We start from the raw sequence: 25,034 nt of genomic DNA, 5'->3' as shown, positions 1-25,034 counted from the left end.
GGGGTGATCCTTTTTCCAACTCAGTGATTCTGTTTTTTTTTTTTTTTTTTTGTTTTTTTCTGACATGGTGTTATAGCTTTCACTTGGATGTTATACGTTCCACTGAGAAAATACAGCTGGATAAAAACAAAAATTGTGCCCATCTTAATTTCAGGCTGCAATGCAACAAAATGTGATTATTTTAAAAGGGGGTGATTCTTTTCTATACCCACTGTAGATTTTAATGTGTCATCCTTATTTAAATTAACAGTGCTTTTACTGTATGTATTGTAAACAAAATGAGCATAAAACAGTAAAAGTTTGTTCAGGCAATTGGTGAAGGACTGTAGATAGTTCCTCCAAATAGGGACACAGACAGACTAAAATGGAAACACTGCATGATCTAGGGGTCATCGATTCAATTGTCTGTAAACCTACGCAGTTCAAACAAATAGAGGGGTATGAAAAATAGCCTTGTGAATAAATCTATTTCTACCATCAAAATACATCTAAAACCTCACTTCAACCCATCCTATTTTTAACCTCTTCTCCAGTATTCTCAATCTTAGGCATGGAAAACTATTGTTTTTGAGTCTTACATGGCTCTCTTGCTCCTTTTCTGTGGTCCACATCCAGTTTTAAAATGAAAGAAACCCTAATTGTTCTTCAGTTGAAAAAACCTAAACTTCCATACAGCAATATGCAGCTTAATACTTAACTTGTGTATGGTCTTTTCTCTAGGATAAAATGTTTTAAGTAACAATGTATTTCTATAATATTCAGTACCTAACCTAAAGCCAAAACTGTTTTTTGTTCTGGACAAAGTAAGGAAGCGTTAGAGCTTTAGTCTGGTTTTTCATTGCTATGTCCCCAATGGAAAGTTTTCTCTGCTCTTTCTGTTATGACGACATATCATGCAAAGTAGAAAACGGGGGTCTCCATGTAAAAACCTGGAATTGATGTCATGACATCTCTTCCGGGTACTCAATGCCAAATTAAAAAAGCATTCAAAACAGCCAAATTTGGCGTTTTGAATGCTTTTAAGTGCAGAGGAGGGGATTGGGGTCTTTTAGACCCCCACATCCCTCCACAAGAGTACCTGTCATGTGATAAAAATAAAAAAAAAATTATTTTTAAATGTACGAAAATATCAGCCAATACCGATATGCAATGTCGAAAATATCGGTATCGGCAACGAATAACCAACGCTTATGTTTACAGAACTCCTAACAAATACATTATAGAATTAGTAAGTAGGGCACTGCACATAGTAATAACAAAGAGCAGTAACTATAAAGCCCCCTACACACAGGCCGAATGCCGACTGGATCAATAGAAACTTGCCAATTTTTGGGCCGTGTACTGCAGCCGGTTCAGCCAGCTTCTGTCGAAGAGGCATGATCAAAAAAGGTCTGTCAATGAGCTCCTGCTGATCAGAGTGTTCTGGCTGGGTGGCAGTCCTCCTCTCAGAACACAACCGAACAGCAAGGGAGATTGCTGTACCAACAATGGATTGTTAGTACAGCACTCCAACCTGAACTGTCAGTTTTTTTTTTCTTTCAGCCTGCTAAGTTGAACGAAAAAGAAAAAACCTAGCAGTATATACTAGGCTTATACAAGCGCAAAAAAACCTGACATTTACTGTTTTGTTGTTGTGAGCAATTGCCCTTTTGCATAGACTTAAACAATAAGCCTGTGTGGTTAATTTACTAAAACTGGAGGGTACAAAATCTGGGGCATATTAGCAAATCAGCTTCTAACTTCAGCTTGTTCAATTAAGCTTAGACAAAAAAAAAAAAAAAAAAAAAAAACTGGAAGCTGATTGGTTTCTATGTAGAGCTGCACCAGATTTTGCACTTTCTAATTTTAGTAAATCAACCCCTATATTTCTATTCATTCTCCATATATATTTTTTCATATGATCTTACCATTCCATTTTAAACCTAGCAACAACCTTGTGAGTGCTGGGCACAGAAAAAAACTATATTATACTAATTTTATTATAGGCCAATTCTCCTGAGAGTCAGGCTAAATAGAATGGTTAGACATAGTCTTACCTATTCTACAGTTGACTACAAATTTTCTTTTAATAACCATTTATAGGTGCGATAATCATGGAGATACTCTTCTCAACAGATATGCACCCAGAGCTACTTTTACTTATATTTTTGCAATTGGTACTAAGTCTTATGAAAATAGATATTGATTTAAAATGGTTACAGCGCAAGTAATACAGAGAAAAATGGCTATAACTATGAACAGAGCAAGACAGCTGACTCAACATGTTACAGCAAATTACAAAATATCATCTATTATACTACAACAGGAGTCAAGTTTAGTTCTATGGGTGGGGTCCTCAGGAAAGGTTTGCAGGTATTAATGGTGTCTGTCCTCTTGATTTATGTAGGGTAAGTGATGGTAAGACAAATTAAAATGGTGGAAACAGGCAAAGAATGTCAAGCATTTTGTGGATTACAGAAGTAATGAGAAAGCCAAGCATAGTTGTGTGTGTTAACAGAAGCATAAGCATAGAAGTCCAAGATACAAAACCACATACTGGCCAGCTGAATAAACCAGTGAGCTTTCTTGGTAAGCCATACACATCTGTACAAATAATTTAATGTTAGTAAATGTTTTTTTAAAACATATTGTGCATGAAGTGTTCAGCATGCTAGCCAGTGTAAAGGCATTTACATTACAATTCACCAGGTTTTTACTTGTCATTACCATGGTCAAAATTCTCATTGCTTTCATAGCAGCCAGAGTCTCGAGGGGAGCCTGCAATCTCTCCTTCTGTTAGCAATTTCTCTTGAGACCCAGAGTGATCACTGTTGCCTATGAAAATAAACATGGTTATTGTTAATAGCTCGGTAATCACGAGAAGTCCCATAAAGCACTACCATTTGTCTAATATTAGGAGTGTGTGTCATTACCAAATCTGTTGAAGAACATTGTTTTGCAAGCACCCATTGAACAGTCATGTTCCTTTTAAAATTACTTTCCTATATTGGTATTAAGTTTCAAGTATATTAGGGAATTAAAAAAATATATATTATTCATTGCATGTTGGAGTTCAGGTTTCCATTTTTTCTTCAAAATATACCAGTTATTTAGCGGAAAAAATGTGTATGTTATTTCCTTATTAGGTATGGTCCTAAAGGGCAAAGTGGCTATTCACACAGGTGGATGACTCACCTGTTTTTGGCTGGCAAACAAAGGCAGATTTCAGATGAAACTATTGATCCATAATGATTAGCAAAGTATACCAGAGTGTTCTGCTTGCTTCAAAAGAGTGCTATTTGTTACCAAAAAGTGTTGCCAAGCTGTTTTGTCTTGTCAATGCATGCTGTGGGATAATCATTACGGTATGCTAAGCTGAATTTTTTACTCTAGATGTGCTTTATGCTTACAGAGACTACATATAATAAATGGATTTTTGTAAGATCTTACCGTAAAATCCTTTTCTCTTAGCTCATTGACAGACGTAGTCCTCGGTGATACACCACCTTCGGGTTATGTTGCCTCCACAGGAGCAGGACTAGACAGGAAATTAAAAAGCTCTGGCCACACCCTAGGGGCAGTCCCAGAGGGTATATCCTCTCTCTCTCTGCCTCAGCAAATCAGTTATGTGAAAAAGCAGTCTATAGAGATTTAACCCAACCCAACTCAAAAAACAGAGGGGCGGGGACTACGTCTGTCAATGAGCTAAGAGAAAAGGATTTTACGGTAAGATCTTACAAAAATCCATTTTTCTCTAGCGCTCATTGACAGACGTAGTCCTCGGTGATACACCACCTTCGGGACGTCCCAGAGCAGTATCACAACTGAGGGGTGGGAAAATGAAATCAAATCCCAATCTAGAAGGCCCAACCGGTGCCAACTAGAAGTTTACAATGCTCATCCTTAATGATGAGACTCAACAAAAAAGAGAAAATTTTTTTTTTTTTTTTTTTTTTTTCAAACAGAAAAAAACCCTCGAGGTAGATCACCGGTCTCCTCAAATTGCGGCCTGCAAAACCTTGCGGCCAAATGAGGCATCCGCTGATGCCGTCACATCAATTTTATAGAATTTTGTAAAGGTATGTACCGACGACCAGGTGGCCGCCTTACATACCTGGACCACTGACGCCTGATGGCGAAAGGCCCAGGAAGTACTGAGCGCTCGAGTGGAGTGCGCCCTAACAGGGAACGGAGGACTCTGACCCTTAATAGAATAAGCCTGTACCACCGTTTGTCTAATCCATTTAGCAATGGTCGCGGCAGATGCAGGCAAACCCTTTCTGGGGCCATCCGTGATCACAAAAAGTGAATCCGTCTTACAGAATGATTCCGTAGCTTTCAGGTATACCCTGATTGCCCGAACCACATCTAAGGAATGCAACGCATGTTCCCGATGATGCTTGGGCTGAGGACACAAGGAAGGTAGTACAATATCTTCATTCAGATGAAAATCTGAAACCACCTTAGGAAGAAAAGATGGCTTAGGATGAAGTACTACCTTATCCCTATGAATCACTAGGTATGGGGACTGGCATGATAATGCAGCCAGTTCTGACACCCTGCGAGCAGAAGTAATAGCCACCAAGAAGGCCACCTTCTGGGATAAAGTAAGCAAGGGAATCTCCCTGATGTTTTCAAAGGGAGGTTTCTGTAGAACCGACAAAACCAAATTAAGATCCCAGGGCGGTAAGGGCGCGCGGACTGGTGGAGCCAGGTGCCGCACCCCCTGGATGAAATTCCGCACCAAGGACTTGGTAGCTAAAGGTTTCTGAAAGAAGATTGCTAATGCTGAAACTTGACCCTTGATGGTGCTCAAGGCTAGCTTCTGCTCAACCCCTTGTTGCAAAAAGGCCAATATTCGAGTCACCGAATAGGTACGTGGAGGAAATCCTAAAGATTCGCACCACGCAATATAAGTCTTCCATGTGTGATAATAGACCTTGCTGGAAGTCGCTATCCTTGCTTTAATAAGGGTAGGAATGACTGAAGTAGACAAACCTCTGTCCTTCAGTACTTGGGTCTCAATGGCCAGGCCATTAAACCCAGCGACTGTAAAGCATGATGGTAAATTGGTCCTTGAGACCACAGACACTCCCTGAGACGAAGTTCCCACGGAACGTCTGCAACTAGCATGTCCAAGTCGGCCAGGCCGGCTTGAGGAGGCCAGCCTAGAATTTCTAGGACCACTGGCGCTGATAGAATCTGAACCAGGCGTCCCTAGAGGTATCTGGCCCCGACCATCCAAGAAAGTCTGGTCGTTTTCTGTTCCCACACATTTATCAGATACCTGATTGCTATCAGGAAGGGTGATCTTTTCTAGTTGAACCTCAGGGACCGAAGTCACCCGACTAGAGGCTACTTGGCCTATCTGGTCAACCAGATCCGATTCCTGTGAGGTATAGGGACTATCTTAGGAAAAGGTAAAGAAAAAGATCTATTCAGGGAACGGTAACTACCGCTTCCTGTAGTACTTAAATGTTGGAAGGGAAGAATCGCACCGGTAGTAGTGGTTGATGCTCGATCTAATGTCCTGAATACCGGTGAAAACGTCCCCCCACCCTGAAACCGGGTGGGGGCGCACCTTCAGGCTGTGTACTCCTTTGCTTCGGGTTTGGCTGGGTTGGTCCTCTGCTTGTCCGACCAGCCCTTCTTGAACCCTCCTGGAGGAGTCTTGCCTTTCCCGCTAGTACCAGCCGGGCGCCCTTTATGGGCGGTAAAGAAAGGTCCTCGCTTGTTGCGAGGTCCCTTAGCTTTTGCAGCCTGTGGCAAAAAAGTGCTCTTGCCCCCAGTGGCATCCTTAATGATTTCATCTAGGTTGGCCCCAAATAGACGATTCCCCTGAAAAGGGAGATTTGTCAAGGTCTTCTTGTAACCTAGGTCAGCTGACCAGCATTTTAACCACAGCACACGTCTGAGGATCACCGCTGACATAGATGCATGCCCTAATAAGGGAGTAGTGTCCAAGGCTGCGTCACAGATAAACTGTAGCCCTTGTATAATCTGTTCCATCAAATCAGATGTCTCCTGGGGAATATCCTTTCCCCTAAGGTCTTGGCGTACCATTTTCGCCCATTCCGTAAGTGTCTGGGAAACTAGACCAATAACAATTACTGGTCTAAATGCTGACCCTATTAGAGAGAAGATGGTGCGGGACTCTGCTTCCATCTTTCGATCCACCGGATCCTTAACCACTTGCCGACTGCGCACAGTATATTTACTGCGGCAGTCGGCCCCGGCCAGGCAGAGTGACGTAGGTCTACGTCGCTACTTCCTGCCGGTCCTGTGCGCGCTCCCGCGCGTGCCCGCCGACACCGATGGCTCGATTGGGTTCAGAACCGATCAGTCATCAGGTCCAGGCCAATCATTTTTGGTCTGGACCTGTTGATCGGTCCTGCCCAATCAGATCTCCCTCTAAGCCTGTGAAATGTAAACACAGGCTTAGAGGAGATGTGCCCTCCCCCCACAACGGTCTTTTTGGATCCAGCGTGAGAGGAGAGCACATCTTACTGTGAGTACTGCACCAAGCACACCCACACACAGTTAGATAGGCACATTTCACCCCCGATCGCCCCCCCGATTAACCCCTACAGCACCTGACACAACACACACTATATACAGCATATAGCATATACCTATATACCTGTATAAGTGTGATTTGTGAACAGGTGTAACACTTGCGACCCCCCCTTTTCCACTTGAATTACCCCCCACCCCCCCCTAATAAAGATTTGAGCCCCTGATCTCCCCTGACCCCCCCCTGATCACCGCTAGTTAACCCCTACACCCTCTGTCACATCAGCACTAATACAAACGCAATATACGGTGTTATTGTATATTTGTATTAGTGTCATTGTGATCAGAATTAGCGCAGGCGACTAAGTTTCTGTCCCAAGAAGGTTTAGGGTCCCCGCCACCCGCCCAATAAAGATTTAAGCCCCTGACCCCCCCCTGATCACCCCTACACCCCCTGCCATAACACACACCGTATACAGTATATAGCATTTTGCTATATACCCGTATAAGTGTGATTTGTGGTCAGGTCTAGCGCTTGCGACCCCCCTTTTTCCACTTGAATTACCCACCACCCCCCCCTAATAAAGATTTAAGCCCCTGATCCCCCCTGATCACCGCTAGTTAACCCCTACACCCTCTGTCACATCAGCACTAATACAAACGTAATATACAGTGTTTTTGTATTTTTGTATTAGTGTGATTGTGATCAGAATTAGCGCAGGCGACTAAGTTTGTGTCCCAAGGAGGTTTAGGGTCCCCGCCACCCGCCCAATAAAGATTTAATCCCCTGATCCCCCCCTGATCACCCCTACACCCCCTGCCATAACACACACTGTATACAGTATATAGCATTTTCTATATACCTGTATAAGTGTGACTTGTGACCAGGTTTAGCGCTTGCCACCGTTCCTTTTATCCTTAGGATACCCGCCAGCCCCTTCCAATAAAGATTTAAACCCCTGATCCCCCCCTGATCACATCCCGTTAACCCCTACACCCTCTGTCACATTAGCACTAATACACACATAATATACTGTTTTTACTGTATTTTGTATTGGTGTCATTGTGACTTGAGGTTGCGCTAGCTAGCTAGTTTCTTTCCCAAAGGAGGTTTAGGGTCCCCGCCACCCCCCCCCAGATCCCCAGCGCATAGTTTAGAAGTAACCCCTTGATTGCCACACACGCACGCACGCACGCACCTACACTTCCATTTCTAGTATAGTGTTTGAACAGATCAATATCTGATCTGATCAGAACTATACTAGCGCCCCCATAGTTTAGGGTTCCCAAAACGCGGTGTTTGCACGATCAGTACTGATTCCGGCCAGCACCTGCGTTTAACCCTTTCACCCAGGCAAGTGTAGTAATCAATAGATTACTGTCACTTGCAAAAAAACACAAGACACAAAACCGCTGTGTTAGCAGAGTCAGGCCTGATCCCTGCTAGCATTAGCAGTTTTTTTTTGTAGCGCTTGAAATAATCTTCGACAACCAGGTGCTTTTATTACCTGTGAGTCGCATCACTGTACGAGTAAATTTTTTTTTTTTTTTTTTTTGAAAATCTTTTTTATTGAATTTTGCAAGAAAAAACAACAACTACAAACATTGGTGCTCAGGCTCAGACCAGATACGAGCTAGCAGCAATACATACATAATGAAACACGGCACCCGCGCAGGGGTCCAAAGGGAAAGGCAAGTGTAGTACAAACCAAGTGAAAGGTATACACAGCAGCCCTGAGAGACACAGCAGATATTGTTAAACAATAGGAGATCCTCACCAAAACTCATCAGCAGGGCCCATGCTCAATACAGGTCAGCCCCAAACATCACAGAATCCCATAACACCCCAAGGCGAGGGGCGCCATCCGCCTAAGACGGAAGGCGAGACCCGCCTCCCCCACCCGGGACAGCGGGGGGATCGGAGAGCCACCGAGTCCACACCCTATCAAACTTTTTCCGGCAACCCCTGTGCACATATGTGTCTTTATATAAGGGGAGGACTGAATTCACCAGGGACCTCCATTGTTGAACCGTGGGAGGGGAGCACTGTCGCCAGTGGAGCACAATGGATTTCCTGGCATAAAACAATAATAAACCGAGCAACGTGCGGTCCGCCACCCGAGACACCAGATCATCCAGTAGACCGAGTAAACATATTCTCGGGGAGGGATCTAGCGAGATGGAGGAGACCTCTGTGATCGTGTGTAGCACCCCGGACCAGAAGGTAGAGAGATGGGGACAGGTCCAGAATATATGAAGGAAGTCACCCGGGGCCTGGCCACAGCGCCAGCACTCCGGCGACTGGGAGGCGTGCATTTTATGTAACCTATGCGGGGTGAGGTAGGCTCTGTGTGCAATTTTGAATTGAATAAGTCTATCCCTGAGTGAGACCAACATCTTGAATGGAACCTCCCACATGTTCATCCAGTCCTCCTGGTCCAGGTCCGGAACGTCCCTGGTCCACCGAGCACGGAGACCAGAGAGCTCCGGAGAATGCACCCGGAGGAGATGCGCGTAAAGGGTCGACAGCGCTCGTTCAGAGCAGTCGTGCCGCAAAACCCGCTCAAGATCTGACTGCACTACCTGGGAACCACCGGGTGGAAACTGGGATTTGAAGGCATGGGAGAGCTGTAGGTAGCGGAAAACCATGGAGGGTGGTACATGGAAGGAATCCACGAAAAATTGAAGGGGGGGAAAGGAGAGGTCAGGGGAGATGTCTGAAAGTTTCTTAACATGGTACTTCGTCCACACCGCTGGGTCCGGGAGGGAGCAGAGATGCGGCAAGTTGGGATTATACCACAGAGGTGCGTTGGGGGAGACAGCAGAGCCCGGGTAGCCCTCTAGCTGCAAACCAGATTTCCATGCCCGCAGGACCGTAACCATGGAGGTCGTGAGACCATGCGGGGCCCTAGGACCCCGAAACAACAGATGAGTGAGCGCCTCCACGGACCCGAGCACCGCTGCCTCCACCGCAACCGCCGAGTTATGCAGGTCGGGGTTCAGCCACCAAGCCGCAGACACCAGCTGGGAGGCTAGAAAATATTTGTGGCAATCAGGGAAAGCTAGGCCCCCCTGTGAGGGGGGGCGCATAAGGGTGGAAAGTTTATATCTTGGGGGGCGGGGACCCCACAAAAAGGAGGAGAACAACTTATTCAGGGAAGCGAAGAAGGACTTTGGTATCCATTGCGGGGAGTGTCGGAAGAGATACGTAAATTTGGGCAGCACTTTCATCTTGACCAGGTTAACCCGGCCCAGAAGGGAAAGGGGCAAGTTCTCCCATGCCTTCAGCTTGGTCCTGAGCGCCGCCACCACCGGCTCCAGGTTGAGAGCGACAAAGTCGTCAGCGACCCCAGAGACCCTAACTCCTAGATACACCAACACATCCACCCACTGTAGCTGAATATCGGGCGGCGCCGAGCGTCGGGCCCCCTGGTCAATCGCCAACAGCTGCGACTTGGACCAGTTGACCCGCAGCCCGGTTACCCGAGAGTAGGCCTCCAGGACATGTAAGGCACCCGTGAGCGAAGAGTCGGCATCATTCAGGAACAACAGCAGGTCGTCAGCGTACAGGGCCACCCTCTCCTCCAGCCCGGCAATCCGCAGGCCCCGAACCAGCGGGGAAATGCGGAGGGCCTCCGCCACCGGCTCCATAGCAATGGCGAACAGGGCCGGGGAGAGAGGGCAGCCCTGCCTCGTGCCCCTGGACAGAGCAAACCAAGACGACAGCCGTCCCCCCAAACGAATAGCCGCCACCGGTGAGCTGTAAATGATTTTTAACCACTTAATGAAGAGCAGGGGGAACCCCATCCTTCTGAGAGTCTCCCACAGGAAGGGCCACTCCACCGAATCGAAAGCCTTTTCGATATCCAGTGAAGCAACCACTCTGGAACCCACATTGACATGTTGCGCCTGGAGGTTGGTATACAGTCTGCGGAGGTTAACGTCTGTGGACCTATGAGGCATAAAGCCAGTCTGGTCTTGGTCTACCACAGAGGGGAGCAAGGGCTGCAGGCGGATAGCCAGTAGTTTGGTCAGGATCTTTAGGTCCGTGTTGAGCAGCGCTATAGGTCGGTAAGAAGCGCACAGTTTCGGGTCCTTAGGGGGCTTATAGATAAGAACAACATGCGCTTCAGCCATCGAGGGAGGGAGAGACCCCTCCGCAAGACACCTGGTGAACAACGAAGCCAGTAGAGGGGCCAAGAGTCCAGAGTGGGTCTTGTAAAAGTCCACGGGGAGACCGTCTGGCCCCGGAGCCCTGCCTCCTGGAATAGTCGAGAGAACAGCCAGGACCTCCTCAGATGTGATGGGTCTCACCAGCCATTCCCTCTCGCAATCAGAGAGCCAGCCCAGGGCCACGGGGTCCAGAAGGGAGTCCAAAGCGGTCGGTCGAAAGTCTGGGGGAAGGGTAGTGGTGTAGAGGGCGCTATAATATGAGCGAAAGGCATCTAAGATGTCCTCGGGAGCGGTCAGGGAAACCCCCGCGGGAGAAGTGAGCTCTGGGACCACCGTCAGGGGGGCATCATGCTGGGATATCAACGCCAGAAACCTACCATTCCTATCCCCTTGCTCAAAAAAGGATTGTCGAGAGTGATACATGGACAACCTCGTGACCTCGGACATGTGAAGATGGAGGTCTCGCTTCATCGCCTGCAACGCCTCGAAGTTTGAGGTAGAAGGGTCCAGGCCGTACGCGGCAGTGGCCCCCTCCACCCCCCCCTCCAGGCGAGTCAGCTCCGCGGCCTGCTGTACCTTAACCGCTTTAATGATAGACATATATTGGCCCCTAGTATAAGCTTTAAACGCGTCCCAAACCAGCCCAGGTGAGGATGTGTCGGCATTGTTCCTCCAATAGTCCTCCAGAACCGGCGGGATCCGAGAGGCGACATCCGGTTGTTCCACCCACTGGGAGCCCAAACGCCACATGGAGGCCGAACGGGCCGCGCCAGAGCGGAGGGTGAGCTCCAAGGGGCAGTGGTCAGACAGACCCGCCGGTAAGTACTTCGCCGTCGCCACATCGGATAACGCCAGGGAGTTGGCAAACGCCAGGTCAATTCTGGAGGAGGTCTTATAAGAAGAGGAGAAACACGAATAACCTCTTTGGTCCGGGTGCTTCCAACGCCAGACCTCCCGCACCCCAGCAGCCTCCGACCAATGCAGCAGATCCTCTGAAAAGGATTTAGGGGGTGAAGGCCTGTCCAGAGCAGGGGAGAGAATGGCATTGAAATCCCCCAGAAACAGCAATTTCGCAGGGCAGTAAGGGGAGACCTTATCCAACACAGTGTAGAGAATATCAGACTTAAACGGAGGAGGAACATATAGGCCCACTAACACATATCTACAATGCCACATGGTGAGGACCAAAACAACATAGCGGCCCATGGGGTCCGTGTGGACCGCCTCCACCTCACAAGGCAAGGTTTTGCGGATCAGCACCGAGACCCCACGGGCGTAACTAGAGTAAGAAGCATGAAATGATTTGTGAACCCACGGCTTTTTGAGGGACTGTAGCTTGCTTCCCACCAGATGCGTCTCTTGAAGGATCACTATAGAAGGCTTGCGGGAGGACAGGTACTGAAACATCAGAGCCCTCTTAAATTTGGAGTTGAGGCCCCTGACATTCCAGGAGATAACGGAGAAGGACTGGGAGTCACGGGAGGCCATAACAAACAGCTAGGGTGAAGATGGGGAGGGACCCCGCGGGGGCCTGCCGTAGCATCTGGGGAGCAGCAAGACCAGTCGGACCCAAGCACCACACACTTAAACACAGAACAATGAACACTAAAACACAAAAGTGAATAACAACATAACCCAGGCACGTAGTGCCTATCCTGCCAAACCGCAGCATCCCCCGCAAAAAGAAAAAAGGAACCGGGGGGGGAACCAAGGCCCCCCGGGGGGAGCTGGGGCCGGCCTGTACCCCAAAAAACAACAACGTCATTGAACTAAAGCTCCCGCGAGAGCTATAGCATAGAGCACGGGAGTGAGGGGCAGGGGGAAACAAAAACAAGGGGGGGGGACCTGAGTGAGTGGCCGGGGGGGGGGGGGGCAGCACCAGGAGCGGAAGGGTCAGCAGAAGAGAAAAAAGGGGAGAAAACCAAATGTCACAGCACAGTCCAACGTCTTGAAGCCAGCTCCTTAACAGTGAGCTACCCAGAGTACATCATGAATGGGTAAAGGCAATTCTCAAGGCACGAAATAGGAGATGTGGGGGGGCAGGCAGGGGACCGGGGCAGGAGGGCAAGGCAGGGGGACAGATAAGGGAGAAATCCAGGGCCACAACTAAAACAGGATGGATACTTGCGTTGCTCGGGCCCAGGAGGCAGCACGGATCAACGAACGTCCAGCCAGGAAGCCGCCTGTTCCGGAGTATCAAAGAACCGGGTGCGATCACCATCGATTACCCGGAGTCTGCTCGGATAGAGGAGGCTGTATTTGATGCCTAGATCGCGGAGACGCTTGCGGATGTCGGTGAATTGGCGGCGTTGACGTTGCACTTCTTGCGAGTAGTCCGGGAACAGCATAATTCGGGCGTCCTCATAACGGAGTTCTTTCTTGGAACGAGCCGCCGCCAATAGTCTGTCCCGGTCCCTGTAGTTAAGCAGCCGCAGCAGGAATGGCCTGGGAGGCGCCCCCGGAGCGGGGGGGGTCGGGGGAACCCTGTGTGCCCTCTCCACCACGAAGGTTGGCGGCATGTCAGGCAAATCCAGCAGCTTGGGGAGGAAGGCCTCCGCAAATTCGGCAGGTTTGGAGCCCTCAGCCCGCTCCGGCAGCCCCAGGATGCGGATGTTGTTGCGCCTCAGGCGATTTTCGGTGTCAATCGCCCTGTCCTGGAGAGCCTTCACCTGCAGCTGTAAGGCATGGATGTCCCTGGAGTCCTCCCTGGAATTGTCCTCCAGGCGGGAGATGCGATCCTCCGCCTCAGACACCCGAGAGCGGAACTTGTCCAAGTCATGTCTAATAAGGCTGATATCCGTCGCCAGATAATCGATTTTAACAGTCAGGGTATCCTTACATGCCTTAATCGCCTCCAGGATGTCCGATGGAGAGGGATCCTGTGGTCGGCCAGGGCTCGGCTCCGTCTGGGTGCTGACCGACATGCTGGAGAGAGGAGGCCTCGTGTCCAAGATGGCCGCCGGCGGCCTCTGGGGACCGGGAGAAGAAGCGGGCGCAGCCGAAGAACGGAGCCTCCCGGGAGCTATCGGAGGGGCTCGCTGCTTCCCGCTCGTCTTCTTAGGGGGACCCAGGGTGAAAAAGGGGGTGCCGAGGATGATCTGGTAGCTCAAGGGCAGAAAAGGATGAGATCAGGATCGGAGCTCCGGCTTCACACGTCCGCTCGGCTTCACATCCCGGCCACGCCCCCCTGTACGAGTAAATTTAGTTACCAAAATGACCAAACGTTCGTACAGGGATGAAGAGCTTCTCAGTTATATGCTGACCGAGTCATCTGATAGCGAAGGGGAAGCTACAATGACCGAATTAGTGTCAGTATATGAACCTGATGACGGCAGCGGCTCCCTGACAGATAGCTCCGACGACAGATGGGTCCCTGTTAGACCCAGGCGTACCCGACCCCATTCTGAAGTTGTTGAGATGCAGGAATCGCAGGGTGCTCGTATGGAGCAGAGTGTGGGTACTAGTGCCGCTCATTTTTCTGGCGACCTGGCAAGCGCCAGCGGCCTAGTACAACCTGGACCTAGTACAACCAGCACTGCAGTAAGACCTGGTGACGTGGCGAGTCCCCTAAGTGCAGTTGAAGCTGGTGCGGTGGCTAGCACAAGTAGTGGCCCGCAGCCACCGCGTATTCGTAGACAGGCCCGTAGAGCCCATAGTGCCCTCCCTGATGCGCTGGCATATCCTAATTGGCAACCCACCGATACTACAGCGCCAGTACTTCCCCCATTCACCGCCCAACCTGGAATCCACGTGGAGACAGCTGGTTTTACGCCCCTAAACTTTTATGAGCTGTTCTTCACGGAAGATCTTTACAGATCGATTGTGGATCAATCAAATTTATATGCACAACAGTTCATCGCCGCCAACCCAAATTCACACCTTGCCAGACAATTCGGCTGGAAACCTATAACGGTTTCCGAATTTAAGATCTTTCTGGGCCTTTCCCTCCACATGGGCATAACTAAACAGAGTGAATTGCGGCTATATTGGTCCACTAGCCCAGTTCACCATATGCGCATGTACTCTGCCTCCATGTCCAGGGGGAGATACGAGCAAATTCTGCGATTCATGCATTTCAGCGACAATGAAATCTGTCGTCCTCGGGGAGACCCTGAATACGATCGGCTCCACAAAATTCGGCCCCTCATAGACCACTTCAATCAGCGGTTTGCAGCCTTGTTTACCCCCGAACAAGTTGTCTGCGTTGACGAGTCCCTGATTAAATTTACTGGCCGCCTTGCTATGAAACAGTACCTCCCCAGCAAGCGTGCCAAGTACGGGGTCAAACTGTATAAATTGTGTGACAGGGCCACAGGCTATACAGTTAGTTTCCGGGTCTATGAGGGAAAAGATAGCTGTGTGGAGCCCCCCAACTGCCCAGACTACATAGGGAGCAGCGGTAAGATCGTTTGGGACTTGGTGTCACCCTTATCCGGAAAGGGGTACCATTTGTACGTGGACAACTTTTATACAAGCGTGCCACTATTTAGTCACCTTCTCGATTTACAAATTGGCGCATGTGGCACCGTGCGACCTAATCGCCGGGGCTTCCCCCAACGGCTTGTAAATTCCCGTCTTAGTCGGGGGGCGAGAGCCTGCTTGAAAACGGACAAATTGCTTGCGGTGAAGTGGAAGGATACACGGGATGTTTATGTTCTGTCCTCCCTTCACGCAGACACGACGATCCAAATCACTACGGCAACTGGCGTTGTGGAGAAACCCCTCTGTGTCCACGAATATAACCTTAACATGGGAGGGGTGGACCTTAACGACCAGCTTTTGGCGCCGTATTTAGTTGCCCGTAAAGCCAGACGCTGGTACAAAAAAGTGTCTGTTTACCTTTACCAATTGGCTATGCTGAACGCCTTTGTCCTATACAGGGCGTCAGGACGAACTGGATCTTTCCGGGAATTCCAGGAAGAGATCATCCTTGCCTACCTGTACCCAGGAGGCATGCCTGCCCAACTTCCCCTTCCAGATGCAGTGAGCCGGCTGCATGAGAGGCATTTTCCTTATGTCCTCCCGAGTACCCCTACCCAAAGATACCCCCAAAAAAGATGTCGTGTCTGTAGCAGGCGCGGATTTAGGCGTGACACCCGTTATTATTGTCCCAAATGTCCTGACCAACCTGGTCTCTGCATCGGGGAATGTTTCGAGCGCTACCATACACTAGTGGAGTATTAGCGTAGGGTACAGCACGACACAGTGTAGGGCACATAAACACAGGGTCTCGAAAGATGTTGGATGTCCATCGACATTTTGAGAGACCCAAGCTGGAAGAGAAGATCGCAGAAGATCGCAGTCCCAAATCAAGAAACAGTTAGAAAAATAAAAGGATCCAAAAACTGTTGTGTCAGTAATTTTATATGTCCTTCTCCTTCCTACTGTACTTTTTTCAATGTCCTTAGTTTGTTTTTTCATTCTTTTGTGACCTGTTTCTCTTGCAGGTCCCTCGTCGGCTACCACGCATTGATTTTATATATTCTGACACAAACAGCGTTTGCGCTCAGCATATATGGATACCTTTGCTGATAGCAGCTGTGGTGATTTTCTGATTTCAGCACTGCAGTTAAAATCCTATTTTGGTATACGTGGATAGCGCCGTGTATACCCATCATTAAATTCAGTGGGTGGTTGTTTGGGCGGTTAATGATGAGAATCCAAAAACTTTTGTTGTGTCAGTCATTTTATATGTCCTACTCTTCCTACTGTACTTTTTTTTAATGTCCTTTGTTTTTTCATTCTTTTGTGACCTGTTTCTCTAGCAGGTACTCGTCGGCTACCACGCATTGATTTTATATATTCTGACACAAACAGTGTTTGCGCTCAGCATATATGGATACCTTTGCTGATAGCAGCTGTGGTGATTTTCTGATTTCAGCACTGCAGTTAAAATCCTATTTTGGTATACGTGGATAGCGCCGTGTATACCCATCATTAAATTCAGTGGGTGGTTGTTTGGGCGGTTAATGATGAGAATCCAAAAACTTTTGTTGTGTCAGTCATTTTATATGTCCTACTCTTCCTACTGTACTTTTTTTTAATGTCCTTTGTTTTTTCATTCTTTTGTGACCTGTTTCTCTAGCAGGTACTCGTCGGCTACCACGCATTGATTTTATATATTCTGACACAAACAGTGTTTGCGCTCAGCATATATGGATACCTTTGCTGATAGCAGCTGTGGTGATTTTCTGATTTCAGCACTGCAGTTAAAATCCTATTTTGGTATACGTGGATAGTGTCGTGTATACCCATCATTAAATTCAGTGGGTGGTTGTTTGGGCGGTTAATGATGAGTAATACTACGCATTATTCCTGTGCTGATTTCTGATAGGTTCTCTTTTTTTCCGTTCAGCCCACAGGCTGCATGAAAAAAAAAAAAACCTATATGCCAAACAAGGACCAGCAATGTACTGGTACGTTGCTGGACTTTGAGTGGTTATACCAGGATGATGCCTGCAGATTTAGGCATCATCTTGGTATCGTTTTTTACAGCCAGCGGTCGGCTTACATGTAAAAGCAATCCTAGCAGGTAATTGGCCGCTAGACTGCTTTTACATGCAGTGGGAGGGGCCTCCCCCCCCCCCCACCGCCGCCTTCCGCAGCCTTCCGTGGTTTTTCTCGGGCTCTCCTGTCCCACCGGTTAACCCGAGAGTGCAGCCGGTGGTTCAATTGTCTAACCATAGAGCTAATTGGAGATGAGAATGGCTCCAATCATCTCTATGGCCTAAGATGCCGGAGGCTACGAGCATTTCATGACTTCTGTTTCGCCAGAAATAAGCAGGGCCATTGGGAAATTGGGAAAGTATTTTATCACACCAATTTTGGTGTGGTCAGATGCGTTAAGGTCAGAGGAGAGATCTAGAGTCTAAAAGACCCCAATTTTTTTAAAAAAGAGTACCTGTCACCACAGATTGCTATCATGGGGGATATTTAAATTCACTGTGATAACAATAAAAATGATTTAAAAAAAAAAAAATGAAAGGAAAGGTGTCAAAATAACATAAAAAAGCAAAAGAAAAAAGCAAAAAAAAAAAAAAAAATTGAGCCCCCCCCCCCCCCCTTTCCCCCGGTGCTTGCGCGCAATGGCGCACGCAAGCGGTGGTCTAGTGTCATATGTAAACCGCAATTGCAGCATGCATGTGAGGTATCGCCGCGATCGCCAGATCGAGTGCAGTAATTCTTGCAGTAGAGCTCCTCTGTAAGTCTAACGTGGTAACCTGTAGAGACTTTTAAAGGTTTTTAAAAATGTACGTATGTTTTTGCCGCTGCGCAGGCATGCGCAATTTTTAAAGCATGTCATGTTAGGTGTCTATGAACTCGGCATAAGATCATCTTTTAAATTTTACCAAAAAAATTGGAATTATATAGTGTATTTGTGCAATAAATTAAAAAAAAATGTATTTTTTTCACAAAAATTGCGTTTGGAAAATCTGTGCGCAAATACCGTGTGACAAAAAAATTTGCAACATCCACCATTTTATTCTATAGGGCCTCTGCTTTAAAAAAATATATAATGTTTGGGGGTTCAAAGTAATTTTCTAGTAAAAAAAAAATATTTTTTCATGTAAACAAAAAGGCACAGAAAAGGCTTGATTTTCAAGTGGTTAGAAGAGTGGGTGATGTGTGGCTAAGATTGAGCATAAAATGCCGGGACAGTTCAAACACCCCCCAAATGACCCCTTTTTGAAAAGTAGACACCCAAAGCTTTTTTCTGAGAGGCATGGTGAGTCCATGGAGTATTTTATATTTTGCCACAAGTTTCGGGAAAATTATTATTATTTTTTTTGTTGTTGTTTTTTTACAGAAAGTTGTCACTAAATGATATATTGCTCATGCATGCCATGGGAATATGTGAAATGACACCCCAAAATACATTCTTTTGCTTCTCCTGAGTACAGGGATACCCCATGTGTGAGACTTTTTGGGAGCCTAGCTGTGTACGCGACCCCGACAACCAGTCCACATCTTCAGGTTTTCTAATGGCGTAAATTGCTGATTTTACCCCTGACTACCTGTCAGAGTTTCAGAGGCCCTGAAATTTCAAGATAGCACAAAACCCCCCCAAATGACCCCATTTTGCAAAGTAGACACTCCAAGCTACTGGCTGAGAAGCATGGTGAGTCCATGGAATAGTTTATATTTTGCCACAAGTTTCGGGAAAAAATTTTTTTTTTATTTTTTTATTTTTTTTTACACAAAGTTGTCAGTAAATGATATATTGCTCACACATGCCATGGGTTTATGTGAAATGACACCCCAAAATACATTCTGCTGCTTCTCCTGAGTACAATGATACCCCATGTGTGAGACTTTTTGCCAGTCTAGCCGCGTACAGGACCCGGAAAACCAATGCGCACCTTTTGGCTTTCCAAGGGCGTAAATTGTTGATCTCACTCCTTACTACCTATCACACTTTTGAAGTCCATAAAAAGCCAAGATGGCACAAAACCCCCCCAAATTACCCCATTTTGCAAAGTAGACACTCCAATCTATTTGCTGAGAGGCATGGTGAGTATTTTGCAGCTCTAATTTTTTTTGGAAAATGAAGAAAAAACAGGAAAATGCATTTTTTTTCCTCTTTTTTCAATTTCCAAAGCTTTGTGACAAAAAGTGAGATCTGCAAAATACTCAACATGCCTCTCTGCAAATAGCTCAGGTTGTCTACTTTCCGAAAAGGGGTCATTTGGGGGGGGGGGGGGTTGTGCTGTCTTGGCATTTCATGGCCTCCAAAACTGTGATAGGTAGTCAGGAGTGAAATCAACAATTTACGCCCTTGGAAAGCCTGAAAGTGGAGGTTGGTTTTCGGGGTCCTGTACTCGGCTAGACGGCAAAAAAGTCTCACACATGGGGTATCCCTGTACTCAGGAGAAGCAGCAGAATGTATTTTGGGGTGTCATTTCACATATACCCATGGCATGTGTGAGCAATATATCATTTACTGACAACTTTGTGTAAAAAAAACAAAAAAAAAATAATAATAATATATTTCCCGGAACTTGTGGCAAAATATAAAATATTCCATGGACTCACCATGCCTCTCAGCAAATAGCTTGGGGTGTCTACTTTCCAAAATGGGGTCATTTGGGGGGGTTTTGTGCTATCTTGGAATTTTAGGGCCTCCGAAACTGTGATAGGTAGTCAGGAGTGAAATCAACAATTTACGCCCTTGGAAAGCCTGAAAGTGGAGGTTGGTTTTCGGGGTCCTGTACTCGGCTAGACGGCAAAAAAGTCTCACACATGGGGTATCCCTGTACTCAGGAGAAGCAGCAGAATGTATTTTGGGGTGTCATTTCACATATACCCATGGCATGTGTGAGCAATATATCATTTACTGACAACTTTGTGTAAAAAAAACAAAAAAAAAATAATAATAATATATTTCCCGGAACTTGTTGCAAAATATAAAATATTCCATGGACTCACCATGCCTCTCAGCAAATAGCTTGGGGTGTCTACTTTCCAAAATGGGGTCATTTGGGGGGGTTTTGTGCTATCTTGGAATTTTAGGGCCTCCGAAACTGTGATAGGTAGTCAGGAGTGAAATCAACAATTTACGCCCTTGGAAAGCCTGAAAGTGGAGGTTGGTTTTCGGGGTCCTGTACTCGGCTAGACTGCAAAAAAGTCTCACACATGGGGTATCCCTGTACTCAGGAGAAGCAGCAGAATGTATTTTGGGGTGTCAGTTCACATATACCCATGGCATGTGTGAGCAATATATAATTTACTGACAACTTTGTGTAAAAAAAAAAAAAAAATATATATATATATATATTTCCCGGAACTTGTGGCAAAATATAAAATATTCCATGGACTCACCATGCCTCTCAGCAAATAGCTTGGGGTGTCTACTTTCCAAAATGGGGTCATTTGGGGGGGTTTTGTGCTATCTTGGAATTTTAGGGCCTCCGAAACTGTGATAGGTAGTCAGGAGTGAAATCAACAATTTACGCCCTTGGAAAGCCTGAAAGTGGAGGTTGGTTTTCGGGGTCCTGTACTCGGCTAGACTGCAAAAAAGTCTCACACATGGGGTATCCCTGTACTCAGGAGAAGCAGCAGAATGTATTTTGGGGTGTCAGTTCACATATACCCATGGCATGTGTGAGCAATATATCATTTACTGACAACTTTGTGTAAAAAAAAAAAAAATATATATATATATATATTTCCCGGAGCTTGTGGCAAAATATAAAATATTCCATGGACTCACCATGCCTCTCAGCAAATAGCTTGGGGTGTCTACTTTCCAAAATGGGGTCATTTGGGGGGGTTTTGTGCTATCTTGGAATTTTAGGGCCTGCGAAACTGTGACAGGTAGTGCAGAGATGACATGAACAATTTACGCCATTAGAAAACCTGAGAGTGTTGATTGGCTTTTGCGGTCCTGTACACAGCTAGGCTCCCAAAAAGTCTCACACATGGGGTATCCCCATACTCAGGAGAAGCAGCAGAATGTATTTTGGGGTGTCATTCCACATATACACATGTCATGTGTGAGAAATTTATCTTTTAGTGACAACGTTGTGTAAAAAAAAAAAATTAAAAAAAAAAATTGTAATTTTCACAAAACTTGTGGCAAAATATAAAATATTCCATGGACTCACCATGCCTCTCAGCAAACAGCTTGGGGTGTCTACTTTCCAAAATGGGGTCATTTGGGGGGGTTTTGTGGTATCTTGACATTTCAGGGCCTCCTAAACCGTTAGAGGTAGTGAGAAAATGCAATGAAAAATGTACGCCCTTTGAAATTCTGATGGTGGTGATTTGTTTTTGGGGACCCCTACACAGCTAGGCTCCCAAAAAGTCCCACATATGTGGTATCCCTGTACTCAGGAGAAGCAGCAGAATATATTTTGGGGTGTAATTACACATATACCCATGGCATGTGTGAGCAATATATCATTTCAATGACAACTTTGTGTAAAAAAAAAGTCATTAGTCATTTTTCAAACACCTGTGACAAAAAAATGAAATATTCAATGAGCTCAACATGCCTGTCAGGACATTCCTTAGGATGTCTACTTTCCAAAAAGTGGTAGTTTGGGGGGGTTTTGTACTGCCCCGCCATTTTAGCACTTCATGAAATGAGATTGGCAGTCAGAAATTAAAGCTGCGTAAATTTCACTATTTACACCATAGTTTGTAGACGCTATAACTTTTGCGCAAACCAATAAAAATACGCTCATTGATTTTTTTTTTGTCAAAGACATGTAGCTAAATATATTTTGGCAAAAAAAAATGACATAAATTAAGTATATTGGATATTTTTTAAAAGACAAAGTTGAAAATGTCATTTTTTTGCAAAATTTTCGCTCTTTTTTTATTAATATCGCAAAAAATAAAAAGCGCAGAGGCGATCAAATACCACCAAAAGAAAGCTCTGTTTGTGAGAAAAAAAGGACGTAAATTTCGTTTAGGTACAGCATTGCATGACCGAGCAATTATCAGTTAAAGTCACGAAGTGCCAAGTTGAAAAAAGGGGTCTGGTCTTTAAGCTGCAAAATCCTCCGGTGGGAAAGTGGTTAAAGGACGAAGTGTCCTCCACTGGGATAACCGTGGCTTTATTCAGCCTGGAAATAGGTGGATCCACCACTGGTGGTACCGTCCATTTCTTAATGATGGATTCCTCAAACGGATAGCGTCTAGCAATACGCTTGGAAATAGTAAAGGTACGTTTAGAATGCTCCCATTCTCCTTTAATCTGATTACCGAAACATTTGGGTACAGGAAAAACCTTCACCGTTTTGATGGGCTTATTAGTACCAAAAGGAATCTCTGTTTCAGTTGCCTCTGCCGGTAAAGCCTCAAGTTTTAAGGTTTCCTGCACTGCCACAACTAGTGCGTCCACCAATGCTTCTTCCTGAATTATAGCAGGAGAAGAAGCGTCCTCCTCACTGTCTGAGGGGGCTTTACCTGGGATAACAGCCCTTGCAGAGGAACCTGCAACTGCAGTGACCATCCCTGAATCTGAGTCAGAGGTGTCAGATAGTATAGGGGTAGGCGGGGGTCGCTTCCTTGACCCCCGTCCCTGACAGGCCGCCTCCACCCGAGCCACCATAGACTCCAAAATTGCTGTAAATGACTCTACACTCTGTGCACCGGCGGGTCCCGTGGCCCCCTCGAGGGAAACAGGTGGGGGAATATGTGTGGCAGGGTCCATGATAATTCCAGTCACTTCCTGGATAATATAATTCAAAAATAAAAAACTTTTTTTTTTTTTTTTCAGACCCCCAGCGCCACAAAAAGCCCCTTAGTGTTACCTGCTAGGGATCCCTATCGATCGAGAGAGAGAGAGAGAGAGATAGACCCCCAGGCTCACCACTTGATGCTCAGAGTTTAACTGCAACAGGTTACAGCGCTGTCTTGACAAACAGGAAGTCTTTTGGCTGGCTGCCCAGGAAGAAAGGAGGCGGCTCCGCCCCTCTGCACGCCTTCCGGCACCTCCCCAAGCTCCACGAGGTGTTTGGATCACCTCAAACATGGCCGCCCCCATGCTGGAGACACGAGGCTACGCCAAAATGGCGGCTCGTGCGATCCAGCAAAAAAAATGGCGGCGGCCTGTACTGAATAGCGGTGTGCTGCAGAGCACACAACACTCTCTCTGCATGGGGATTTGGCGTGGTTGGCGGTACCGGCCCTGGCGGACCGCATGGCCATTCGGGAGGCCTGCTAATAGCTGGAGATCTGATTAGGAAGGCAGTCTACATGTCCGTGGCTTCTGACTGGTAGGTAGCTTATTCTTATCACCGTAAGATTCCCAGAATGCCACAGATTACATCTTTTTAACATGTATACAATTAGATTGTTAGCTCCCAAACCAAGCCTCCTGGCTTTTTTGCACATAAAATCACACTCAAAATAGGAGGATCTGTGTCATGTTATAGGATAGAGAGGGACTCTATCTTACCATACAGAGAGGGGCCCGCGTTCACCACAAGACCCGTCAGGGGAAAAGGGGGAACATACTACTCACCATACCGGAACCAGGCGGGCACCAACTCCTGACAGTACCCCTCTCCACCGGGGCGGGAGGGCTGTCGACCGATACGGACGCCGTGACTCATGGTCTTTGGCGTTTTAGCGAGACGTTTAACTCGCGGGGTCAGTCCTTTAATGGGACTTTGTCGCGGCCGACCCAGCGCGGAGCTATGGCCTGCACGCGCTCGTAGGCTGAACTGGGGTGACCACCGGATCTCAACATCCAGCCCGTCGCCCAGTTCAGCTTTCTTGCTTGAAGATCTCACAGGAACACTGGAGAAAAAAAGCTGTCTAAAAAATCCTTTAAGAAAAAAATCTTGCCAGGACCTAAGATCCCAGCAAGGTATCTAGGTCCTTACTCCTAACTAGACAGAAAATAACTGATTTGCTGAGGCAGAGAGAGAGAGGATATACCCTCTGGGACTGCCCCTAGGGTGTGGCCAGAGCTTTTTAATTTCCTGTCTAGTCCTGCTCCTGTGGAGGCAACATAACCCGAAGGTGGTGTATCACCGAGGACTACGTCTGTCAATGAGCGCTAGAGAAAATTCTATTTTTTAATACTACTGTAGGAGTTTCTTCTCCCCTACCTCTCTAAAGCAGCACATAGATTATGGGATTTTTTTTTCCTTCCGTCTTGTCAGTCAATGTTGATAGGAAAATCTCTCCTGCGTTGCTGTTACGTTCTGCCAGTGGGGAGCCTTCCCAGATGGCAGAACTCGATGTGGCTGGTTTTAGCCAAGTCGATCGATGGATGGATTGACTTGGATAAATCCCACCAGCTCAAAGATGGGGTGAATCTGAGCCGTTCCCTACTGAACTGGCCGAGATTTGATTCATATATGTCCAGCTTATGCCCCTTATGCAGCTGGAAACAGAGGTTATGTGATCACTTATAATAAAGACAAAAAAACAAAACAAAAAAAAGGTTTCTATAGTGTGTGAGTGTGTGTGTGTGTGTGTATATTTATACATATACATACACACACATTTTGTCTTTAATTTCTATTTGAAACCGTTTTGGCTGTTTTTAGAAGGTAAATGTTCACATATACTTTTATTATTAAAATATTAAACATGTTATAGTTACCTGCTCTGTGCAATGCTTTTGCACAGAGAAACCCCCGATCCTCCTCATCTGGACTCTCTCTCCAGTGCTTCTGGCTCCTCCCCCACCGCATGCCCCCATAGGAAGCCACTTCCTATGCGAGCACTCGTGTGTGCTCCATCCCAAGTCAGGTTGTTTGAGTCTATTCAGACAGTCCGGCTCAGCCCCGCTCACAGGTGTTAACTGACAACAGCAGGAGCCAGTGACTCCCTCTGCTCTCAGCAAAGCCTGTGAGAGCAGGGAGAGGGGAAAAGAGTTGCTGCAGATGTGCACAGCACTGGATCAA

General features: G+C 46.8%; 1 protein-coding gene across 7 annotated transcripts in view; it reads right to left on the bottom strand.

Moving 5' to 3' along the window:
- Nucleotides 1–25,034, bottom strand: part of SASH1 (SAM and SH3 domain containing 1) — a 1,308,454-nt gene that overhangs the window by 31,451 nt on the left and 1,251,969 nt on the right. For all 7 annotated transcript variants that reach the window (XM_082250123.1, XM_082250126.1, XM_082250128.1 and 4 more), the window contains one exon: nt 2,707–2,814. In XM_082250123.1, coding sequence (XP_082106249.1) covers nt 2,707–2,814 — 108 coding nt within the window. The remainder of the gene's footprint in view (nt 1–2,706; nt 2,815–25,034) is intronic.

This window comes from Pelophylax lessonae (assembly GCF_965119305.1).
Source record: "Pelophylax lessonae genome assembly, chromosome: 3".
In the NCBI taxonomy this organism is placed as follows: Eukaryota; Metazoa; Chordata; class Amphibia; order Anura; family Ranidae; genus Pelophylax; species Pelophylax lessonae.
Note: the sequence above shows the minus strand (reverse complement) of the source record. Positions and strands in the feature narration are given on the sequence as shown.